The sequence below is a fragment of the Notothenia rossii genome (genome assembly GCF_949606895.1).
Source record: "Notothenia rossii genome assembly, chromosome: 1".
In the NCBI taxonomy this organism is placed as follows: Eukaryota; Metazoa; Chordata; class Actinopteri; order Perciformes; family Nototheniidae; genus Notothenia; species Notothenia rossii.
Genome location: NC_136912.1, coordinates 44733693 through 44756504, shown reverse-complemented (window position 1 = coordinate 44756504; position 22812 = coordinate 44733693). Strand labels below are relative to the sequence as shown.

Below are 22812 nucleotides of genomic sequence, written 5' to 3'. Positions count from 1 at the left end.
CTTGAGATATTGAGCTTAGTTTGGAGCTTGGTAGAGAGGCCTTTTTCAGATTTTAACATTAGAGTGGATGGGAGCAGCTCGTTAAGTCTAGAGTGCTTTGATCTTAAAACAGAGTGCAGGAGAGCTTGAAATTCTCCCCCAAAAATGTTTTACACATGCCATAATTCCCAAACCCTACACTCCTCAGATATATCTTTTCATGAAAAATGTAAGAAAACCTCTCCTAGGTTGGAAAATAAAATTAAAATAAGAAACTATTAAACAAAATGCCTCTTGAGGGCATGAAGAGAAAAAAAGACCAGCGAGCTCCCAATTGATTCCCATGTTAAATTTTTCTGGATCTTTCTTCAGAGCAGAGAGAAGTACACTTTAGATAAACTGCTCCCATCTCCACATTTTACACACAAAACCCATAGTTTTTTAACAGGTGGCAAAATTGTCAGATATAATCCTCAATGCATTCTTAATGGGACTCAGTGCTTATTGGGGCCACACACCTGAGTGACCTCATCTAATCAGAGCAGACACGCACACACAAACACTGGAGGTTTGTATTATTTATTTTTTCAACAAAAGTTAGAAATGCAAGAGGTTTATCTCCCATTCAGAACAATGGAAAGGCTCTCGTTTCACAGCACATCTCCATGGAAACCTTTGATCTCTGGGCTCACGTACACAGATGTTTGATAACGTCGTCACCGTGGTAACCTTTGATCTCTGGGCTTACACACACACAGGTGTTTGTAAACATTAATTCACTACTAAATTTAATATCCAACTCCTTCAGCCTACTTTCAGCTGTAGAAACCATTCAACTATTAACTTATTCAGCTATTTCAGGACAATCAGGCTATACATGTTTTTGTTTATACCTTTTTTAAACCTTTACTTTTAAATATTAAGCTTCTTCACTATTTTTCCTACTCTTCCAGTTTAACATTTCACTTTCAAGATTTCAACAAAGTCATTGCAATGCATTTGAGCTGTAACAATTTGATCAAATAATTTCACTTTTCTGCATGTCTCCGCTAAGTTCAGCAACACACTTACTTGATTTTTGTAGCTAAAAGCAGCTACAGAGACCATTCAACTAATAAAATATTCAGCTTTTTCAGCTAAATTCAGCCACAAATGTTCACAGTTTACAGCATTCGCACGCATTTTCTGCAGGAAATGCATTTTGTAGTTTGTTCTCAAACATACCTAGAAACGGTAGAGTCTGATAATATATTATTACAGAGCTGTATATTTTAATCTACTATAAGGATTTTAACACAACTAATACTTTAAGTAAGTTAACTATTCTTGTATATATTTAATTTACTTAAGCTATATTTGCAATGTACTTTTTCTTGAAACAGAGTATTTCTACAGTGTGGTATTAGTAATTTTACAAAGTGTGTGTGTGTGTGCGTGCGTGTGCGTGTGCGTGTGTGTGTGTGTGTGTGTGTGTGTGAGTGGCGGCCGGCCCATAGGGGCACTAGGGGCGCCGCCCCCCCTCTTCCCACATTAAAAATAAAAAAAATATATATTTTTACTTTTAATAAACAAGGTACATATTATATAATTGGTATCAGTAAAATGTATAAACTACAATAAAATCTCATTTAAAATTCTGTTACGATGTCTAAAGTTACTGATAAGTCACATTTTTCCTGCCTGGCCTTGCCCGTGTATCATTACCCTCTCTCGTCTGGGCGCTGTGCAGCAAGTGCAGCAGAAGCCAACTGTTGCCATCTTTAAACTATGCCGCTGAAACATAATTTCAGCCAATCAGCGTCGTCAAATCTGATGGTCACAGGGCGCCTACGTCAGCGCCCGGTGCAGTCTGTGAGTTTCTTTGAACCATATCCAAGGAGACAAAAAAGGAAGCTGAGTTTCTTCCCGTTAAATGAGTAAGACACATGAATAGTTCATTACATTTTAAGAAGCCCTGAGACACAGTTTTGTGAGAAAGAAAATGGGGGGAAAAAAGGCCCTTAACAGGTTAAATGGGAATTAAATCATTTTAAGTCATTTTGAGTGTTCCCAAAGCCCCGGTGTTCTGCAGTTTGTGTGGGCCTACTGTACTGTTGCACAGTTTATACTGTAGAAACTATGTCCAGGACAAGGTGTTTGGAAGTTTTGGAAGATTCATAGCTAACCAGACTGAAGATTATGGAGGTATTGATCAGTCTTCTCATATTTTTAAGCCTCAATATACTTGTAATAATGCATATTCCTGGGTCACCTTAATGAATTTAACTACTATACAACGTACGTCTTCCTGATCCAGATACATTATGGTAGTAAACAGTTATCAGTGTGGATTAATTTCTCAGCGGCAGAATGCCTGTCATGGCCATTTCTACTGATCATAATTCCCTTGTTGAGGTATACTAGAATAGATTTATATTGTGTAATTTTCCAAACTCACATTGGTTTCTCATACAGCATCTCTGTATAGTATGTGTATTCACTCTCTGTCCTAAACGGCTTGTTGGAGCTCCTGCCCCCCCCCCCCCCCCCTCCCCTCCCTGTGAGCCCAATGTGCTCTGATTGGTCAGCTCAAGTACAAACCTTCATAACACACAAGGGTAATAACCGGTAATAACCGGAAAAGCATGACATGGGACCTTTAATAAAAGTGTGTGTTTTAATGCAAAGACTGGCATGTTTTAATTACGGACTAATTGTCCTACCGGATGATGGCGAGGACTCCCGCAGCCTGTCGCCGTGTATCTGCACCCTGGAGCGGCTGCTGTTAATGGCGCTCTCCCGAAGCCTCCTCTCGGCGTTTCCTCGGGCCATCTTCAGCTCCAGCAGGTGGAGCTTCCTCTTCAGGCCTTTGTTTTCCCTCTGACACTGCGACATCTGTAAACTGACAACCGCATAGTCATCGTCCACCAGCTTACAGATCTCCGCCACTGCTGCGTTAGCGAGGACCTCCATGATGGAGGCCAGCTGAGTCTGGAAGGCCAGGCGGGACATCCTGCTGCGGCCGGGGCTCGAGGGCTGCTCCGAGGCTCTGCACTCACCGGGAAACTCCTGTAGCAGAGGGGTTGGGGGTTTGTTCAAAGCATAGCAGCTCCGGTGGAAGGGTATTTAAATGTTGAACTGGTCAAATAAGCGAAGGTAGCCTCTCCTCCACTGTACGCAAGCGGCAAGATGCTACCACAAATACATAACGTCATTTCCGGGTTTTTCGGGGTTTTTGTTGTTGTTCTTTTTTCGTTTTGTGCAGCTGGCAACCAGCGTTAAGGTGCATTATCGCCCCCTACTGTACTGGAGTGTGAACCAGAATGATAAAATAAGATAAAATGAACCTTTATTAATCCCCGAGGGGAAATTCCGTTGTACAAAGCAGCAACAGGGTAAGCGTGAAAAAACAGGACAGCAAAGATTCACACAGATTAATAAAATTAAAAATAAATAAAATCAAGATTTTTTTTATATTTATGATAATATTAATAAAAGACTATGAAATAGGAGTTGAGTAAAAATAAGAGTAAAATAACTGTCAGTATATTTACATATGATGACATGATCCATTCCATTCCATTATCAAACACAAATTAATAAGAAATAAATAATTAAGACATTTAGAAATTGTCTTGATTAACTCAGTTTGTGTTGAGCACAACCATTGTTTTAAGGACGGAATCCAGATGCACAGTAGCTACATGGTAGATATTACAAAGCAACCTATTATATATACAAGCGCTAAAACAATAAAACTAAGTAAAAATAAATAAATGATGAAGTAAACTATGTCAAGAAAAAAATACAAATGTTGCAGAGAATGTTGTAGGGACCAAGTAGCCTAAGTGCAGGAGTCTATAAACATGTAAATAGAATAAGATAAACAGGATGTTTTAAATGTCCCATGTCATGCTTTTCCGGTTATTACCCGTCCCTTTGTGTGTTTTGAAGGTTTGTGTGCATGTAAACGCTCTGCAAAGTCACAAACCCTCAAAGTACACCCTATAGCGAGTAAAACTCTAACACAGAAAAGAGCTGTCTATGCTGCCCTAGAACGCCTCGTTGGAGATTTCTCTTTTCCATTGTTTTCTTGTACAGTGACGTGCCCATACCCAAATGGACACAATCCGTCGAGCCGTTACGTTACGTCCGCGGAGCCGTTACTTCCTCACACACACACACACACACACACACACAATCTTTTCTCAGCTGCAGCTCCGCCGATTTCTCCTCCCTGAGACGGCGGGACGCAGCGAGGCTGTGAGTTGGTGTGTGAGCACATACACAAACTCCCAGCCAGGCTTTGGGTGTGTGATCGGGCTGGATTCGGGCTGGGTTTCGCTGTGTCTCGCTGTCTCGCAGAGTGAATACACATACTAAGATCCATATGAGAAACCAATGTGAGTTTGGAAAATTGCACAATATAAATCTATTCTAGTAGACCTCAACAATGGAATTATGATCAGTAGAAATGGCATGGGACCTTTAAGATGTAAAAATGTTTTAGGTAAATGATTTACAGTTATTATTCTTATTCATCTCTCGATTTATTGGAAATCAAGTATAGCAAGATGCCAATTTACCACTACCATTACCATAACTCAAGGATGTAGGCATATTTTCAATTATTCTTACCCTTACAACTAAGTGAGTAAACAGTGCCTTCTTACTTTGTGCATCTCTTTCAGGTTCCACCTATGTCCTGCTTCTCACTGAGCTTTCTATTTCCGTTTCATACATGGTGCAATGCAATATATTTCCCACCTTTTACTCCCCATTATCCACACTTTTCACTGTTGTTTTCCGCAGTACATGTCTAACCTGAATATGAAGTGTGTTCATATCTCCACAGGTCTTACCTCTTCAACACATAGATATCCAGTTAAGGCTGTCAGTATCCCTGCTGTATACATCGATAACTGGTCTGACACGCTTAGATACTAATGGCAAAGTTGTGTAGAATGAGGCTTTTGTCTTTGAGGGTGACACCTGACGACTAAAAACAAACACATTTGAAATGTTTCCATTATTTGTGTCTTTATTTTGATAATTTCTAGATACTTTGCCAAAAAAGTGAACCGACTGATAGGATGTCATATAACATTTGTTTTTCTTCCTGGATGAGTAAAGGTTGAAATCACTCAAATTCAAACATCCGTTCTTTGTCAGTCGTAAGCAGTGGCGACTCATCATTAGGGGCAGGTACCTTTGTCAGCAGAAAGTAATGCAAATAATAATTCCCAAAATATGCAACAAAAAATACATGTTCAAATATATTATTTTTTTTATAGTTTAGTCATCTGATTCGTCTGTACATTGCTGCGTTCTTCTAATGAGTGTCTACAGTGTGCCGTGTTGAGCGATGTGGGGCAAGCCCCTCTCTCTGCTGCTAAAATGAACTTGTACTGTAAAAACTACACTGCCAAGAGTATTTTTCTGTTCAATGTGTGCGGCAAAAAAATAATCACGCACATTGGCTGTAAGTACGTGTGCCGCGAAAAGTTTAGATGTGAAGAGGAGATGAGAGAGAGAGCAGCTTATAGCGATTCAAATCAGTAAAATGGAAAGCAAATGAATGAAGTTGACCATGTATCTACTTCAGCTTTGGTAAATTCATTTGATGTCATATCTTTGTTGATCTTCTGTGTTTTGCCTATAGGCTATTGCTCTGCTGGATCGATTGATATTGTGACCTCGGTGATGAGTGTCTTGTGTTTTCCTTATCCAAGGAAATCCTGTTCTTTATACGGGATCAGACCACAGCAAAGCCAAGTTCATTGCAAACATGTTACATGTTTAATGATACCGATACATTTGAAAACACCAGACCATGTCTTGAAAGAGTACTGAAAGGCAACATATCTGATTGCTGTGCAACCTACAGCTAGTGCCCATTACATACAAACACCTACACATACAAACACGACTTTCTGATATATGTTTTACTTTACATCTTTGTACAGGCCTTTGTTCTTTTTTTTTTATAAGAAAAAGGATGATTGACATTAAAAAGACTGTTACACCTCGGCATCAACCTGTGAAAAGTTGAAAGAGTAGAATTAAAAAAAAATTTCAGAGCCTGCATCTTTTGGGCTTTGTATCTAATAAATGAAAACTTTTTTATTTCACTGCCCAATTCTAGAATCTTCTGGATAACAGTACATGACATTTTCCTTTCTATTCTTAAAAAAATCAGAGCAAATAAATATACTGACAATCAATGTGACATACAAATTAGCATAATCATAGAAAAGAAGGTGCATTTACCATTCAACAACACGCTGCCACTAAGAAAGGACAGTGGAGCAATATGAGTCACACAGTGGACTATATGTGATCAACACATCATGGAAAACAAAGGGTATTAACACTGCCTCTGATTGCTTCAATGAAGAGTTTGGGGAATATATAAAGTGCTTAATTGGAAGAGTCAGATATTTTGCAGATTATACTACTTGTTTCTTAGCAACAGCCAGAAAAAGAAGATGTGGAGGTTACAGATGGGTCAAGGGCGGGGTTAGCCTCGCTTAGCACAAAGACTAGAGGCATAGGGAAGCAATACGGAGCTTTTTTCTTAGTATCAATTTGAGACCTTGTTCAGATTTTGAAAAGCTTTCTGCTTTTGCCAAAACCAATAAAATACTCCACTTCATCTAACAATCCTTAATTGAAAAGGCTAATTAAGTAGAAATACAGAAGTATCATCAGTCATATATATTTTGTATCAAGTAGGCTACTCTGCATGCAGAAAGGCTCGTTATAGAATATTACTTTTTGATCATTCTTGTTGTTGTGGTTTGTTCATGTGGAGCCAATTTTGGATACGTTTTAAAATACTGTGTATATTAAAAAATACAGTACCGCATCACATGTGTTTTTATGTATACATTTTCATAAATGTAGTGGAGTACAAGTATATGTATGCAATAAATGAAAATACTCAAGTAAGGTACAAATGTGTACAAATACTACTTCAGTATATTACTTGACTAAATGTACTTTGTAACTGGAACACTGCACTCAGTTGAAACTTTGGCAGCACTCAGAGGAGCAGCCTGAGTGAGAGGAGGGGACTGGAGCTCCATATAGGGAATCTGCAATAATATATCTGCAAGCATGCGGTTTGAGCAGCTGACCAAACCTCCTCTGCAGGCAGGGGTTGTATGAGGGTGAGTTATATGAGGGTTTTTGGGGAAAGCATTAGAACATCTGATCAAGAAATGAAAAACTCTCTCTAAGATGAAGGTATGAAAAAGCTCCATGAAGCAGAAGTTTTAAAATCTATTCCCAACACCTCCAAAGCTTTCTTATTTTGATGTTGAATCTTATTTCCTAACAAGTCACCAATACATCTCAAGCTAGGGCTTATCATAGTAAGTCGGATGTTTGTTCAATCTTGTTGAGTTGTTGTGTCTTTGTGTGTGTGGCGCACCACAAATTGCCGCTGTTATTGTTTAGCTAAATCAAAGTTTTTTCTTTTCACCTACACCAGGGGTCGGTTATGGTGCCGCGTGCCAATGCTGGCACGCAGCACCGTAACCAGTGGCACACTAGGAATAAGTGGAATAAGTGTGCAAAATATTTAAATTAATTTTCGGATCCTGAACGCGAGACCGCCGCCAGAGCGCGTCTCCCCGTTACCTGCAGAAGGAAGCCATGCACGCAACGCAGCCCCGCTCTCTTTATCTCCAGGTGACTTTCTGACGCTTTCCTCCGTGGTGCAGTGCTGATCGTTTCACCACGGAGGAAAGCACTTCACTAATTGCAGTACCCATAAGGAGCTGTACAAATGACGCAGTTTTTGCGTGGCTGTGTTTATTTAGTTGAAAGCCCAGTGGCGATCTGCTCATCTCTCATCGAAATAATATGCTACAAAGGGGCGGACTGGCCATCCCAGACCGTAGTCGAGGAGGGCAGAAGCAACAAGCTTCAGGTTCAATAACCCACTTTAGCTTAAATGACTGGAGAGAGGCGAGCTGTTCTTGGGAGGACGTTGCATTTATTTAGCTGTTCTTCTGTTTCACAAAATACATCAAAGACCTCTGTTTTTCTGCTTTCCCGTTTCACTTCCAGAAACATACACACTGTCGCTCTACCATTCACAAACCCACATGCACAAGCCGCACCCCTCTCTCTCTCTCTTAAAGGGACAGCGATCTCATCTCACTCTGCATGACCCTAATATCACAGAACGGACGATCGTCCTTATTATTATGCCGTTTAAACCAATTATTTAAATGTGTTTGTTAAATTCGGCATCATAGTTGACGGGCGTCAAGCTCCTCACCACCCCCCCCCCCCCTTGATAATTCTCGATCGTTGGCACGCTGATAACATTTTTTTTTTAAAAATGGCACTTCATATCAAAAAGGTTGCCGACCCCTGACCTACAGTATGTATATGTTGACAACATACATTCCAACATGCCACTAAGACAGCTTTATAGTTGATACAATGTATTACGGTTTCCTTTTCGACTAAGCTAGGCTAACTAAACTACCAGGCTCCCCTTTCTTCCAGTCATCTCAGCATCCTTTAATTTTGCACGTTGCCGTGTGAGACACTAAGTTCAGCAAAAACAATAGTCTTCCAAACAATTCATATTGAATTTTTAACATTTAGAATCACAGTAAAATAAGGCAATAATAGATGTTTTTTTCTAACACCTAATATGTTTTGAATGTATCTCAGACAATTGAAAAAGTCATCCTCATTAGTTCTATAGAGTTGTCAGGTGCTCAAAGTGTGTGTATGTTCATCATCCTCCTGGATTAGTTTATGTGTGTGAGCTTTGTAAAAACTAAACTTAATGACTAATTGATGGATAAATATTTACCAACATTGTATCAGGCACTCTTTCACAGTCTACTCAGTGACCTCTCTCAGTTTGAAACACAGTAAGAAAAAGTTGGAGATCGCTTCGAGGGTAATCCTTTCCTCCGCCTTTAGAACATAATTCACTGCTATGATCTAGGTGCCATGGTATCACAGGATACAGCTTGCTTCTTTGTTTGTGCTTACATAAGATGCTACATTTCCCATGTGAACACAAACTCAAGAGCACAAACTGTCTGAGGATCAGTTCCAGATGCCAGCCCCCCCCTCCGGTGGTCTGTCTACAAGCCGCACTGCGACTGCTGCCGGTGTCTGCGGACGCTACACATCTGGCTGAAGGACTGTCCGCAGCGCGAGCAGCAGTAGGGTTTCTCCTGCGTGTGCACGGTGCGGTGCCTCTTCAGGTGGCTGGAGGAGATGAAACTCTTCCCGCACAGCGTACAGCGATAACGCCTCTCCCCGGTGTGGATGAGGAGGTGAACCCGCAGGTTGTTTGGCTGTGCAAAGCCCTTCCCACAGTGGGGGCAGGTGTAGGGCCTCTCTCCGGTGTGCACCCGCTGGTGCTGCTCCTGTGCCGCTGTGCTGGGGAAGAGGCGCCCGCACACAGCACACACCACAGGCTCTTTAGCAGCAGCAGCTACACCGCTCCTGTATGGCCGCCTCGGGCTGGTGGAGGGGGCAGAGGGTGCTGTAGGGGGAGTTGGTGGGGGAGGTGGTGCAGTCACAACAGCTGCTGCTGCCATGTCGAAAGAGGCAGCAAAAGCAGCCATTTCATGAGTACCACTGGTGAAGAGCATGGTGGGAGGGCCATCCAGACTGTCTGCCCCTCCCTGAGAGGGGAAGGAGGCAGAGGGGTGGCCGTTGTCCGTGTTCCCCAAACCCAGCTGTGCAACTGCATATGCTGCACCAAGATGGCTGACCCTCTCCTGCATCCAGGCCAGGTCCAGGCCCAGGCTGTTGAGGCGCTCTGGGCTGGGCTCCTCCGAGGCTCCAGGGGCCTGGAGCTCCTCCTCTGCAGCCTCATCGGTCTGGACCTCCGGCTTCAGAGCTCCATCGGTTAGGCATCCTCCTGAGTCACTACAAGCGGCTTCAGGGACTGTGACCCCCCCACTGCTGACTGTCAAACTGTTGCCCAGAGGAGCGGGGGCTTTACGTTTAGCTCGGGGCCTGTAGGTCAGGTTCATTGTGGCCTCAGTGGGGGGGGAAGAGGGCTGTGAGGTAGAGCAGGGGACGTTGGTGACGTTGGTGTCAAGAACAGTTTCACTCAGGTCGGGGTCCTCACTGGGCTCCATGGCTGAAGACGGAAAGACAGGTACAGTGAGAGTGGAGTTAAACAAATCAAAGAGAATCATTCAGCAAACATTACTCTGAGGAGAAATGAACAGAACACTATTAATTAAGATAACTCTAAAATGATAAATAAATCAGATACAGGGACCAGGGTCTAGGTTAGATCCTCCCAAAGATATTCACCTCAGCAAAGGTGTGATAGGGCATCAGGTATGAGGAAGTTCAATTACGAGGGGAGGGGTCTCACCTTTCTGTCCTGCTGACAGGTTATGGCTAGAAAGGATCTGTCTAGTGTAAATATGACGTCACGTTCTCGTTGTAAGTCTCGTTGTAATCGGAGCGTCTCGGAAACACATCTTCAGCAGTAACATGATGCAACATACACATTAATGCAGCAGCAATATTAATAGAGAAACATCAGACTTAATAGTAAAACACTGCAAGGGAACATTTTATTGCACCAGGAGCTATCTTGGGACTTTTACTGCGACAACGTTGACTTGCCTGTGAATAAAAAATAAACCATAGTGTTGGTGATCTACAGTGTTGTCATTCTTCTTTGAACACCAACAAGACCGCTAACACCCTATTTCAATAATCACACTCCCTGTCATTGACATAATTAATAGATAGTTTAGCTTCTCATCATCATTTGCTGTGGCCAACTGATGTTAACGATCGTAACTGAAAGGCTGCCTGCCAAACGTAAACATTCAGCCACGTGACATTCAGCCAAATTCTCGCGAGAGTTTTACACAAGACGGATCCTTTCTAGCCATAACCCTGCTGACAGCCAGCATGATCCAGGGTTCAGTGTTTGACCAGACTGTGGAGAGTGGAACTTGGAGCAGGGTCTGGGCCCCAGACCCTGCTCCAAGTTCCAGTGGAGGCTGGTGGAAATTATTTTAGGTGGGGCTATTGTAATGGTGAATAAACAACACGGGGAACATTTTGAGAAATTACCCCTTAAATTAAATTGGCTACACTATTTCATCGTTGCTGTTGTATGATTGGTGTTTAGCTACGGTATTTAGCATCCACAGCACCTCCGCTTTTAGGGTTGACGTAGACCCAAACGTCGCCCGGAGGTCCCCCGGTGTTGTTGCGGGAGCTGCTGCACTAGCTAACGCTCCACTAGCTAACGCTACATTAGCAAAACAAACGCTTATTTCTTTTGCAAATGGTGCGGCGGGCTTCAAACACGTTCCCCTCCACTGGTTTCAATCAAGCACTAAATTAGATGTTTTCCAACCAAATACGGTTGAACTGACACTTCTCCATATTAATTCGTAAGTAGATTCGAAGATACATGAGTTTCTGACTGCCGCAAGCTGAAGCTTGGTTGCTAGGTTACTAGCTGGGTGTTCTCCAATAAGGGGCCGGGGGAAACAAAGTTAGTGATTACTGGTTCCATGTTATTTTAATTCAATACAAATTGTTGGGGGGAACTGAAAGGCTATTACCTTACTGGTTACTTTGCAGCCCGGACATTTTCCCCAAAACACATTTAGACGCTATCGCAACACAGAAGTATCTTTCAAATCCGATCATTTTTAAGACCTTCTAAATCATATTTAAGACCTTTCTTATTTTTTTGGTCATATTTAAGACCTTTTTAAGGCCTTACATTCAGATTATCAAATGTAAGACTTTTTAAGACCCCGCGGGAACCCTGAGGAGACTAAATATGAACATTACAGGACTGTCTCAGAAAATTAGAATATTGTGATAAAGTTCTTTATTTTCTGTAATGCAATTAAAAAAACAAAAATGTCATACATTCTGGATTCATTACAAATCAACTGAAATATTGCAAGCCTTTTATTATTTTAATATTGCTGATTATGGCATACAGCTTAAGAAAACTCAAATATCCTATCTCTAAATATTAGAATATCATGAAAAAGTATACTAGTAGGGTGTTCAACGAATCACTTGAATCGTCTAATTAACTCGAAACACCTGCAAGGGTTTCCTGAGCCTTGAAAAACACTCAGCTTGGTTCAGTAAACTAAATCACAAGTATGGGGAAGACTGCTGATCTGACTGCTGTCCAGAGGACCGTCATTGACACCCTCCATCAGGAGGGTAAGACACAAAAAGAAATTTCTCAAAGAGCAAGCTGTTCACAGAGTGCAGTTTCAAAGCACATCCCAAAAAGTCTGTTGGAAGGGGGAAATGTGGCAGGAAACGCTGCACAACCAAGAGAGATGACCGCAGCCTTAACAGCATTGTGAAGAAGAGTCGCTTCCAGAATTTGGGGGAGCTTCAAAGACAGTGGACTGAAGCTGGAGTCCAGGTATCAAAAGTCACTGTTCACAGACGTGTCTGGGAAATGGGCTACAATAGCCGTATTCCCATGGTCAAGCCACTTCTGAACTCAAGACAACGGAAGAGGCGTCTGACTTGGGCTAAGGAAAAGAAGCACTGGACAGTTGCACAGTGGTCCAAAGTCCTCTTTTCAGACGAAAGCAAGTTTTGTATTTCATTTGGAAGTCAAGGCGCCAGAGTCTGGAGAAAGGCTGGAGAGGAGCAAAATCCAAGTTGCTTGAAATCCAGTGTGAAGTTCCCACAGTCAGCGATGGTTTGGGGAGCCATGTCAGCTGCTGGTGTTGGTCCACTGTGTTTCATCAAGCCCAGAGTAAATGCAGCTGTGTACCAAGAGATTTTAGAGCACTACATGCTTCCGTCTGCTGAAAAGCTCTATGGAGATGAGGAATTCATTTTCCAGCATGATCTGGCACCTGCCCACAGTGCCAAAACCACCAGTAACTGGTGTACTGACCATGGCATTACTGTCCTCGATTGGCCTGCAAATTCCCCTGACCTGAACCCCATAGAGAATATGTGGGGTATTGTGAAGAAGAAGCTGAAAGACACCAGACCCAACAATGCTAATGAGCTAAAGGCCACTATTGAAGCATCCTGGGCATCCATAACACCTCAGCAATGCCACAGGCTGATTGCCTCCATGCCACGCCGCATTGATGCAGTAATCCGTGCAAAAGGATTCCCAACCAAGTACTGAGTGCATTAATGGACATTTTCAAATGTTTGATTGTGTTTTGCTGTTATAAATCTTTTTTTTTTACTTGGTCTGAGGAACTATTCTAATTTTTTGAGATAGGATTTTTGAGTTTTCTTAAGCTGTATGCCATAATCAGCAATATTAAAATAATAAAAGGCTTGCAATATTTCAGTTGATTTGTAATGAATCCAGAATGTATGACATTTTTGTTTTTTTAATTGCATTACAGAAAATAAAGAACTTTATCACAATATTCTAATTTTCTGAGACAGTCCTGTATATGCAGACACAGACGTGGTTCAGAAACTCAGAAATATTAGAAAACAGACCATTAGAGCAAGCATGGGAAACAAAAGACAGTGTTTACCTCTTTGCATCCAGGTAGTCACACACACAGTTACAATCACACTCCCTGTAATTGACATAATTAATAGATAGTTTAGCTTCTCACCATCATTTGCTTTGGCCCACTGATGTTAACGATCGTAACTGAAAGGCTGCCTGTCAAACGTAAACATTCAATGTGCTGACATTGGCGCCCGGTGATCATCAGATTTGACGACGCTGATTGGCTTAAATTATGTTTAGGAGCCATAGTTTACAGATAGCAACAGTCAGCTGCTAGTGGCTGCTGCTGCACTGGTTGAGGGCTCCTCTCTTAGCGCCCAGACAAGAGAGGGTAATGATACACGGGCAAGGCCAGGCAGGAAACATGTGACTTATCAGTAACTTTAGACATCGTAACACCATTTTAAACTACATGTTATTGTAGATTATACATTTGACTGATACCAATGATATAATATTTACCTTTGTCATTAAAAATAAAAAATATATATTTAAAAAAATATATATTTAAAAAAAAAAATATATAGGCCTATATATATATATATATATATATTTTTTTTTTGTAATGTGGGAAGAGGTGGGGCGGCGCCCCTAGCGCCCCTATGGGCCGGCCGCCGGCATAGGTGTCATTTACGATGGGGACATGTCCCCAACCCTTTTTAAAAGTACAACTGTTCTGAAAAATAGTGTGCATAAAGAAATGTAATAAACAAGAACACTGGTTTATATTGCACAAGAGAACATTTACACCTTGAGAACAGTTTGTCCTTTAACACTTGGCAGGTTTATTTCTGTATTACTTTAGTAAAATATCTGAGTACTTCTTACACCACTGCTACCATCAGTGTGGAGCTGTGTGCTACAGAAGCCTGAATTTACAAGAAATATTTTACAACTGACGACTATTCTCAAATTTAGAGCAGGGTCCTTTTGTAAATTAGGAAACACATAAAACTATGCTGTAGATATTGTGCATGTGAGGAAATTACATTACACGTTACTTGTTGGACACTTTTATCCAAAGCAACTTACATACCCAATACTGTGGGCAAGCCCCACAGGAGCAATTTGGGGTGAAATGTCTCAGGGACACAACGACATGCTGACTGCAGTGGGGTTTGAACCTGGCCCCCTGATCCCAACACCAACGCGCAACCCACTGCACCACACGCCTACCCAATGATGCCTCATTTGAGGAACTCTTCTACTTCTTAAACTCAATGTGTATCCTTCATTGTTGCTGAGAGCTGATTGTTCATGTCTTCACTGTGCAGAGATCAGCTGTCAATCAAACATTATGGGTGGGCTTCAACATCTTCTCATGAGTTGTTCTGTAGATGTTGGACTTTCTTCCGGCTCCTTCCTGTGTCTGTTTAGCCATGGAGGCAGTGGCGTCAATTCAGCCAAAGCTAAGGTATGGCAAGGTTACTAGTCACATGACTTAACTACAGTATCAATCAATATACATGCCCAGCAAATAATCATAACAAAAGTGACAAGTCTGCTATGTAGCTTTTCTGTGTGGTTAGGAAAATTTGAACTTTTTCAAATGCAGCCTCACTCACATCCCGCTAGCGCAAGTAACTATGGACACAAACACTTAACTACGCACGTCAATCAATCAATTCAGTCAAATGCGCCGTTACGCATCCGTTTTCAGCACCATGGATAGCAAGCGGCAGGGTTAGACAGCAGTAATAGCCTTTCTGACACAATTTCACTCTTTCTGTTCACTTCATTCACTATGTAATTGCAACAATATCACGTGAACATACCAGGTAAACTGCTGTAAACTGTTAAAGTCCAAATATAAAGAGGAGAGGGAGGGAGGGAGGGAGAGAGGAGAGGGAGGGAGGGAGAAGAAAAGAGAAAGAGAAATCATATTAATAAGATGTTTGGGTATCTTACTTTGAGATGAACTTTATTAATTATTCCACAAGTGGATAACGGCGGGTCCTCAAAGCAGCAAAGTTATTGACGAGTTCATCTGCGTCCAGGGATTTTACGACAGCAGGCTCAACAGCCATCAACATGAGGTTTGTGAGCCTGTCATCGCTCATGGTGGTCCGCAGGTAAGTCTTGACTCTTTTTAAAACGGAAAAGAATCTTTCGTTGGATGCAGTGGAGACAGGAATTGTTGCTGCGATCTTGAATAGCTTGATGACCTCTGAAAAAGCGACAGACATGGTCTTCAGTCGTGTCAAAGCCAGCATTATGTTTTTCTCCTCCTCCACGTCCTCCTTCATCTCAAGTTCAAGGAAAGCTTTTGCTGTGTGACACTGGGAACTGAGAAGGGTGGTGTCGATCAGTTCATCATAGAGTTGTGCAAACTGTTCCATTTTAACTACATCCATGAAATGGGGAGATGAACAATCAAATGCCTGGATAGCATTAAGTAGCTCATCATTATCTGTAAATCGGCGATCTAACTCAGAGATGAAGCGGTCCAGTGTTTCAAAGTATAGTCTTTTTTCTTGGTCATCTCCTGTTTGTCTCTGGCCACTGGATGATCCGACAATAAACCCTGCCAAGGCTTTGGACACACTCCGTGCTCTTGCTGGTCGCAGAGGGGCAGTGTCGCTGCTTGGGAGGCCGAGCTCTGTGGAAAATGCCTTGGCTCTGCTCAGTGTGTCCTGGTACTCTTTATCTGACCTCATCTTTTCCAGCTGGGCCTTAGTACTCCGTATGAGGTTGGAAGCCATCGTGATTGCAATGTCTTTTGTCTGAAGCTGTTCAGACAGTCCATAAGTGAGATTTAAGATTTTTTTCTAGGACATGAAGACGCACAACAAAAGTGACTGTCAGCATATTTGTCCGAAGTCCAGCAGCTTCAGTTGAACCCTCTGCATGAGCGTCAATAGTGGCATCTAACACAGCTAGTATAGCCTCGTAGCGCAGTTTTATCTTCTGTAGAGCCCTATACCAATACAGCCACCGAGTGGGACAGGTGCGCTCCAAGTGCAGTATTTTGTTGTGTCCCAACTTCTTTTGAGCCTCAATGAAAAGCATGTGTCTGGTATTGCTATTTGCAATACAAGTATATAGTTTTTGAACAACACCAAAAAACTCTGCCATCTCTGGTATTTCAGTTATCGAGCTCACAAGCACAAGATTTAGTCTATGTGCATGACAGTGTATATACGCTGCATGCGGCACTTTTTCACGTATTAAAGCCTGCACTCCACGCACATTACCCCGCATAACACTTGCACCATCGTAGCATTGTGCAACACACAGCTGAATATCTAAACTCGATAATTCCTTTATTATTTTCTGGGCCAGGGATTCAGCTGTCAGGTCCTTCATGTGATAGGTTCCAATGGCTCTTTCCTTTATAATCCCGTCATGTACATAACGGATCAAAATGGCCAGCTGCTCCTTCTTAGACAGGTCTTTCGTTTCATCCACTAACACTGAAAAGTACCGTGCTTCTCCTACTTCATTTATGATTATACTTCTGATATTTTCCCCAATAACTCTCACCATATCATTCTGGGCTTCTGGGGAAGAATAGTGCGCATACCTGCGTTCCTGTTTGCTTTTCACGTTCCTGTCATCTGTTGCAATAACGTCCAAAAGTTCAAGGAAATTTCCTTTATTTTCATCCTCATCTCTCTCGTTGTGGCCACGGAGAGGGAGGGCCTGTCTTTCCAGAAATGACGTGATTTTGAACAAGGATTTGACGTGAGCCCGGTTCTCCTGCACCTCATCTGTCCTGTTTGCGTCAATCCGACTTGCGATGGATTCCTTATGTCCGCTGATCACAGCCTTAAAGTTAGACCACGCTAATGCAGCACAATTGTGTCTACTGCTCCCTTGATGATCCCGGAGATTTTTTTTCATGTTCTTCCAACATGTGTATCCAGTGTCTATGAACACACGCAGTCCATGCCTTTCACCTGTTAAAGTTGAGGCTCCTCCAAAATGACGGCATGCAAAGCAATAAACTGCATCTTCTTGCGCAGAATATTCAACCCAGTCATATTCCTGATACACACTGACATTAAAGTGTCTTCCATTTCTAGTTGGGAAGTGGGTCAAACGAGGACGCCTGAGTCCGTCTGTTTTACATCCACTAATATCCTTCTTCTCTGCTCCAGTTGACCCAGAGGCTGCTACTGCTGCTGCACCCGGGCCTTGACCTTCCTTATCGCTGTCCACGTCTGATCCAGCTCTTTCAATCTGAGAAATTGGTGGGGACTCAGACTCGGATTCAATTCGAGAAGTCGGTGTGGACGAGTTCTCAGCCTCCATGCATGTAGTCTCCGTCTCCCTGTTAGCATCTGCATCCCCGGCGCAGGTGCTGGAGTGGCTAACAGCCTCGTTAACAGCTTGAATCCCACCTTCACTACCTGGTCCTTCTCCCTCTGCTGCTGGGGCAACATTGGAGCCATCACCTTCACCTGCCTTTTTTTTGATAAAAAAAGATTCTAAAGTTCTTTGCTTTCTTTTCATTTTAGTTAATTAGCTTAGCCGAAAAATAAAAAAAAACGCGATAACATGACCCGCTCTGACCTCCGGCGGCTTCTCGTCAGGAGATACCACATTTCAAGATAGGGAGGGGGGATACGTTACGATAAGTATTGGGAAAGATAATATCTAGACTAGAGAAATCGATTGTGTTGTTCTGATTTTCATTTGTATTTAATTTATATGTATTAAATAATAGAATAATCAATACAAATTGACACAGAGTAATTCCATAAATTTATTTTTTTAAAACGAACATTTACATTTTCCCCTGGAGCCAAGGTGTGGCAGCTGCCATACCTTGCCATACCCAATTGACGCCTCTGCATGGAGGCTGTCACTGCTCAGGAGGATTATTGTTCACCTGAACTGACATGTTCTCTGCTTGAAAATGTAAACTTTGCTCTAAATATTTGTTGAATATTTGTTTTGTATTGATGCATTTATATTTTGTTATCTCTCTTTTAAAGCATAGGTCTTAAGAGAAAAAGCACCCGAGCTTCTTTTATCAAAGATATATTATTCTCACTACATTTTTGTTGTTTGTTTAAATGTAATTTTTTTTGCCTAAATCGTCTAACAAATTAGATATTCTGATTTTTATTAAATGTATTTTATCATAAAATATCAATTTCAAATTATATTAATTACCATTATGATCATAGTCAATAAGTAAATAATTGATTATTTGATGTTAAATAGCTGGTCTGAAAAATGTATTGTGTGGGAAAAAGAATACCTATATTATTGCATTTATTATCTTTGCACTCTAACTGGTGCTGTGCCTAATCACTATGATGTTTGTAAAACTGTAGTTATCATGATAATTATCAATAAGTCAATCATTTATTATTCGGTTTTACAAAACTGAGATTCTGGTTTAACAAATTGATTGTGTGGATGAAGTGAATCTGATCATGGAATCATTGAATGGACTTTACTGGATTAAAATTAATAAAGGATTTGTTTGAAAAAAATTAACTGTGAAATGTATAGGAGAATATATCTGAGGCAGGTTTTTTCCTGAAACAACAAAAACAGTGTTCATGTTTATTTGTCAGTCACTCTCTGTCTCTTCAACTTTCACTAAAACCTCTCTGTCACAGAGAAATTAACAGAGTTGTCTATCACTTGTTGCTCTTTACACACAAAATGTTGTTTGTGCATGAGGATAGATCACAGGCTTTAAAACTGTAAAAATAGTCAGAATGAATTTGTTCAAGTTTGGTAGTGAAGACATTTTGATGAATCAGATGAGAAAACATATATTAAGTAGCCCCGGTCTTAAGGCTATTGTATTCACTTTCATGTTGATTTTTGTGAATATTAAAGTTCAGAATAAAGCGGTCATGCTGGGTCAGTGGGTGTTTCTCAACCTCGAGTATGCTTGCTTGGTAGCACATGTCTTCCGAGTCACTTGCTTAAGAAGCAAGGCAAGAATACTTCCTGGAATTCGGAAAACGAGGAGTGGAACAGGCAAGTGTGCAGGTGTGCGTCATTTGAGGGGCCCCGCCTTACATTTTCCGCCACAGATTTGGGGAAATTGGTCCGTGCGCAAAGCATTGTGGGGATTTTAAGACCGCGGAGTCTACACAAGTGCAGCCTCAAAATTTCTGGTTACGAAGTACGCCGGGCTCGGTAGAATTCCAAGTATGCTGGACATTGGAACAGTTCTTCGGCGGCAATCAATGACGTAGTATGCTTAAAATAGTGGCTCTGGAGCAGCTTTACTTGACATTGAGAAACACCCAGTGTGTACGTCACCACTAGGGACAGGTTGTTGATACAGGAAGTAGTGATATACTGGATTTTCTATGTGTGTGTCTATATTTTGTGTAGGGACAAACCTGGAGTTCATTCATAAAAGTTGTTTATTGATAAGCGTAATTTATGCCCAAACACTTAAAAAAACAAAAATGTTGTTAAGGATGTTTTGAAAAATAGCGCACTAAAGAAATGTATTCAATGAGAACAAGAGAACATGATTAATCTCGAGAACAGTTGGTCTGTTCACACTTGGGAGTATTTCTGGGGACCCAAGTGGTGCAATGTGACACGTTTAGTATTAGTAAACTTTGAATAGAAAATAGACACGCAAACATAGCTCCCGCTTTGCAGCAGCTGTTGACAGGCAGGGCGCTGTTTTACATTCCCTCTCTGTGAACATGACAACTAGCCAAGCTGTCGAGTTGGGTTGGAGACTTTGAAGAGAGAAGCCAAGTCTTCCGGCGTTTTTAAGGTACTTCTAAAAAAGAACAGGTCTTCATCGAGAGCATGACCCAAACTTTTTTTAATTTAATTTTAACATTAAATGCATTACCCTGGTGCACTTTGAAGCAGAAATACGTATGTCTAACTTCATGCTCTTTTCACAATTGAAACAAACGCATTGGTTGGTGGAAGAGTAGGGGTAACCTCCATGTAGACAGAAACAACGATTCATAAACCATGGCCAAATTGAACCGATTAAGGCACATAGAAGCATTGGATATTCACTAGGGGGGTGTTTACTGTGATATTTGATGTGTGAAAATCTCTTCAGCTTTATTTCAGGCATCTAACCAAAAACACATTCACGTGTATGTTCACTTTGAGAAGAGGGAACTGGAAGTGTTAAAATGCTGCTCCAGTCTGTGTGAGGGAAGTTCATCAGTTGTTGTGGCAACATCCCTTGTGTGTGTGCGTACTGCTCAGGTTAGAGGTAATATTCATATTCTGTGTCATGGGTCCGGGGCCCCCAAAGACGGTAGATTAAGAAGGTCCACAGCAACGACAACATGAAACACCCTTTAATTTACTGCAACGATATGTCGGGAAACCCCCTCAAGGCGGCCCCATGCATAGTGCACTGTAAAATGCTGCTTCTTATTTAAAGTTTCGTTGCCTTGCTCCGCTCTGGGAGGGGGGAAGAATGTGTCGGGGCGCCACTGATGGTGATGAAAGCTGGTTCGAGGGGCCCCCGGTGAATCTTGCCTAGGGCCCCCACAGACTCTAGAATCGCCACTGTTCTGCATTGTTTAATACAGAGAAACATTGAAACATTCAGAACAATGGAAGGTGATTGAATCATGTGCAGAGCCACACTCACCCTCCGCCCTGATGTTGACCTCCACCTTGAGGTCCAGGTTGCAGTCGTCTCCTTCCACTTCCTCCTGCTTCACCAGGGGCAACACCTTGGTCTCCTCCTGCTGGTACACAATGAAAAGTAGTTGGAACATCATATAGACATGTTAGCATTTTATGAGGTTCATTTACCATTTTCTTAGGCCTTGAATTTCTCACAAGACTAGGAACCTTCTGCTTATGAATCCTTACCTTTGAAATGTGATGGAAGGGTTTGTCTTCAGAGGACGCAGGAAGAGGCAGCACCACAGGATGATGGTCCTCAGCTCCTGAGAACAACAGCAGAACATGGAGCGTGTGTTGTTGGCATGTTTCCTGCCTACTGGAATTGTTTTCTGTGTCATAATTTAGTATAAATGTGACATAGTGTATGCTCCTGTAATTACAATCTGATTTGCAATCTGTGGTTAGGAAGATGTAGTGATTCAGTAATATTATAAAGATGTCATACTAACATACAACCAAGCATCAGTTTAAAGCAGGAGTGCACCATAACTGCTCATTGCTGCAAAGCTTTTTACTTCTTATGTTGATGCACAAACATCTGGGCATGTGATTGCTGTATTACAAAAATATGTAAACCTATCCTTGAAGGTGTGTCCTGCTTAGTTGCCAGATTTTGAACCTCTGTCCTAAACCTTATTAAAATCCAGCTTTAAGCTATGAAATTCACTGTTTTAGTTTGTGCCACTGCCAATTACTCTTTACTCCTATTACCCGAGACAAACTGAGGATATGTACTCCAGGAGAGCCAACTGGACACTTTGAACAGAGAGGAAGGAGCAGTCTTAAAGAGTTCTCCAAATGACACTAACACTATATCCATGACTGTAGTATAACTGTCATGGAGATCAGCCTGCACATGGTGCATTCAGGTGTGGTATGATATGAGTCTGCATGATACTGAGGTCCACAGTAGTGCAGGAGTGTGTGAACGCATCAGCTGATGATAGGCATGTTTCTGTGTGACAGGTCTCTCATGACTTCACATGCAGAGGCTAGCCTTCTCCATCTATTTACCTTCGGGTGGCCTAAAATGAACGGCGTGAATCTCCTCCCTCTGACTCCGTCTCCTCATCTTCCTCTCATAGCTCCTCATCTTCACGTCTATCTCCTGCAGTTTCCGCCGCAGCGCGTCGTTCTCCTTCTCGCTCCTCTCGCGCTCCTGGTACATCTGTGACCGCAGCGCCGCGTAGCCATCGTCCACCAATTTGCAGATCTCCACCACTGCTGAGTTGGCCAGGATTTCTATGATAGAGGCGATCTGCGCCTGGAAGCCGACACAGTCCGCCATCATCGCGAGCTCCGCGCGTACAGTCGCGCGCGGCTGGCGGCTGCTGTGGTGCACGGGCGTCAACAGATGCACGCGCTTGTCGCGCTGGTGTATGATATAATATTAGTTCTGATTGTTTCTGTCTGCCTGCTGTTATGTTGAATATTGGGGCTCTGGAGGTGCGAGAGTCGCCCCCTGATGACGTCAGCTTGTTACAGCATCACTTCACAGACAGCTGTGTCATTCTTTTCGGTGGATAAAAGGTTTACAAAATCTAGTTTTACATTATCATCAATGATAGTCCTTTTTTATAAATCCCACACTGACACTTTCGGTCCCTGTGTACTGGATAATTAGTGCTGTGGCAACAATACCTGTTGTCTATTTTTATCCTGGACAATATTATGGGTCATTTTGAACTTTTACTGTTACTGATACATTTCATTTATTATACTAGAATATATTTGAAGTTATTTAAATGCAG

At 42.0% G+C, this 22812-nt stretch overlaps 2 protein-coding genes across 3 annotated transcripts in view; both read right to left on the bottom strand.

The window, feature by feature from the left end:
• LOC307041812 (uncharacterized protein) overlaps positions 1-3173 on the bottom strand; it is a 29612-nt gene extending 26439 nt beyond the window's left edge. Inside the window, exon 1 of the mRNA XM_079685353.1 lies at positions 2682-3173. Within this exon, the coding sequence (XP_079541479.1) occupies positions 2682-2970 (289 nt within the window). The 5' untranslated portion in view covers positions 2971-3173. The remainder of the gene's footprint in view (positions 1-2681) is intronic.
• Positions 3174-5734: 2561 nt separating this feature from the next.
• On the bottom strand, positions 5735-22769 carry LOC307041847 (uncharacterized protein). Of its 2 annotated transcripts, none has more exons than XM_079685392.1 (4): positions 22076-22769; positions 21248-21324; positions 21021-21120; positions 5735-10090 (listed from the first exon to the last, which is right to left on the bottom strand). In XM_079685392.1, exons 1-4 carry the CDS (start codon positions 22350-22352, stop codon positions 9078-9080), a joined length of 1467 nt encoding a protein of 488 aa, XP_079541518.1. In that variant the 5' UTR covers positions 22353-22769; the 3' UTR covers positions 5735-9077. The 2 variants fall into 2 exon arrangements, with proteins under 2 accessions (XP_079541518.1, XP_079541519.1); XM_079685393.1 differs by having other exon boundaries at positions 21021-21117.
• Positions 22770-22812: the final 43 nt, after the last annotated feature.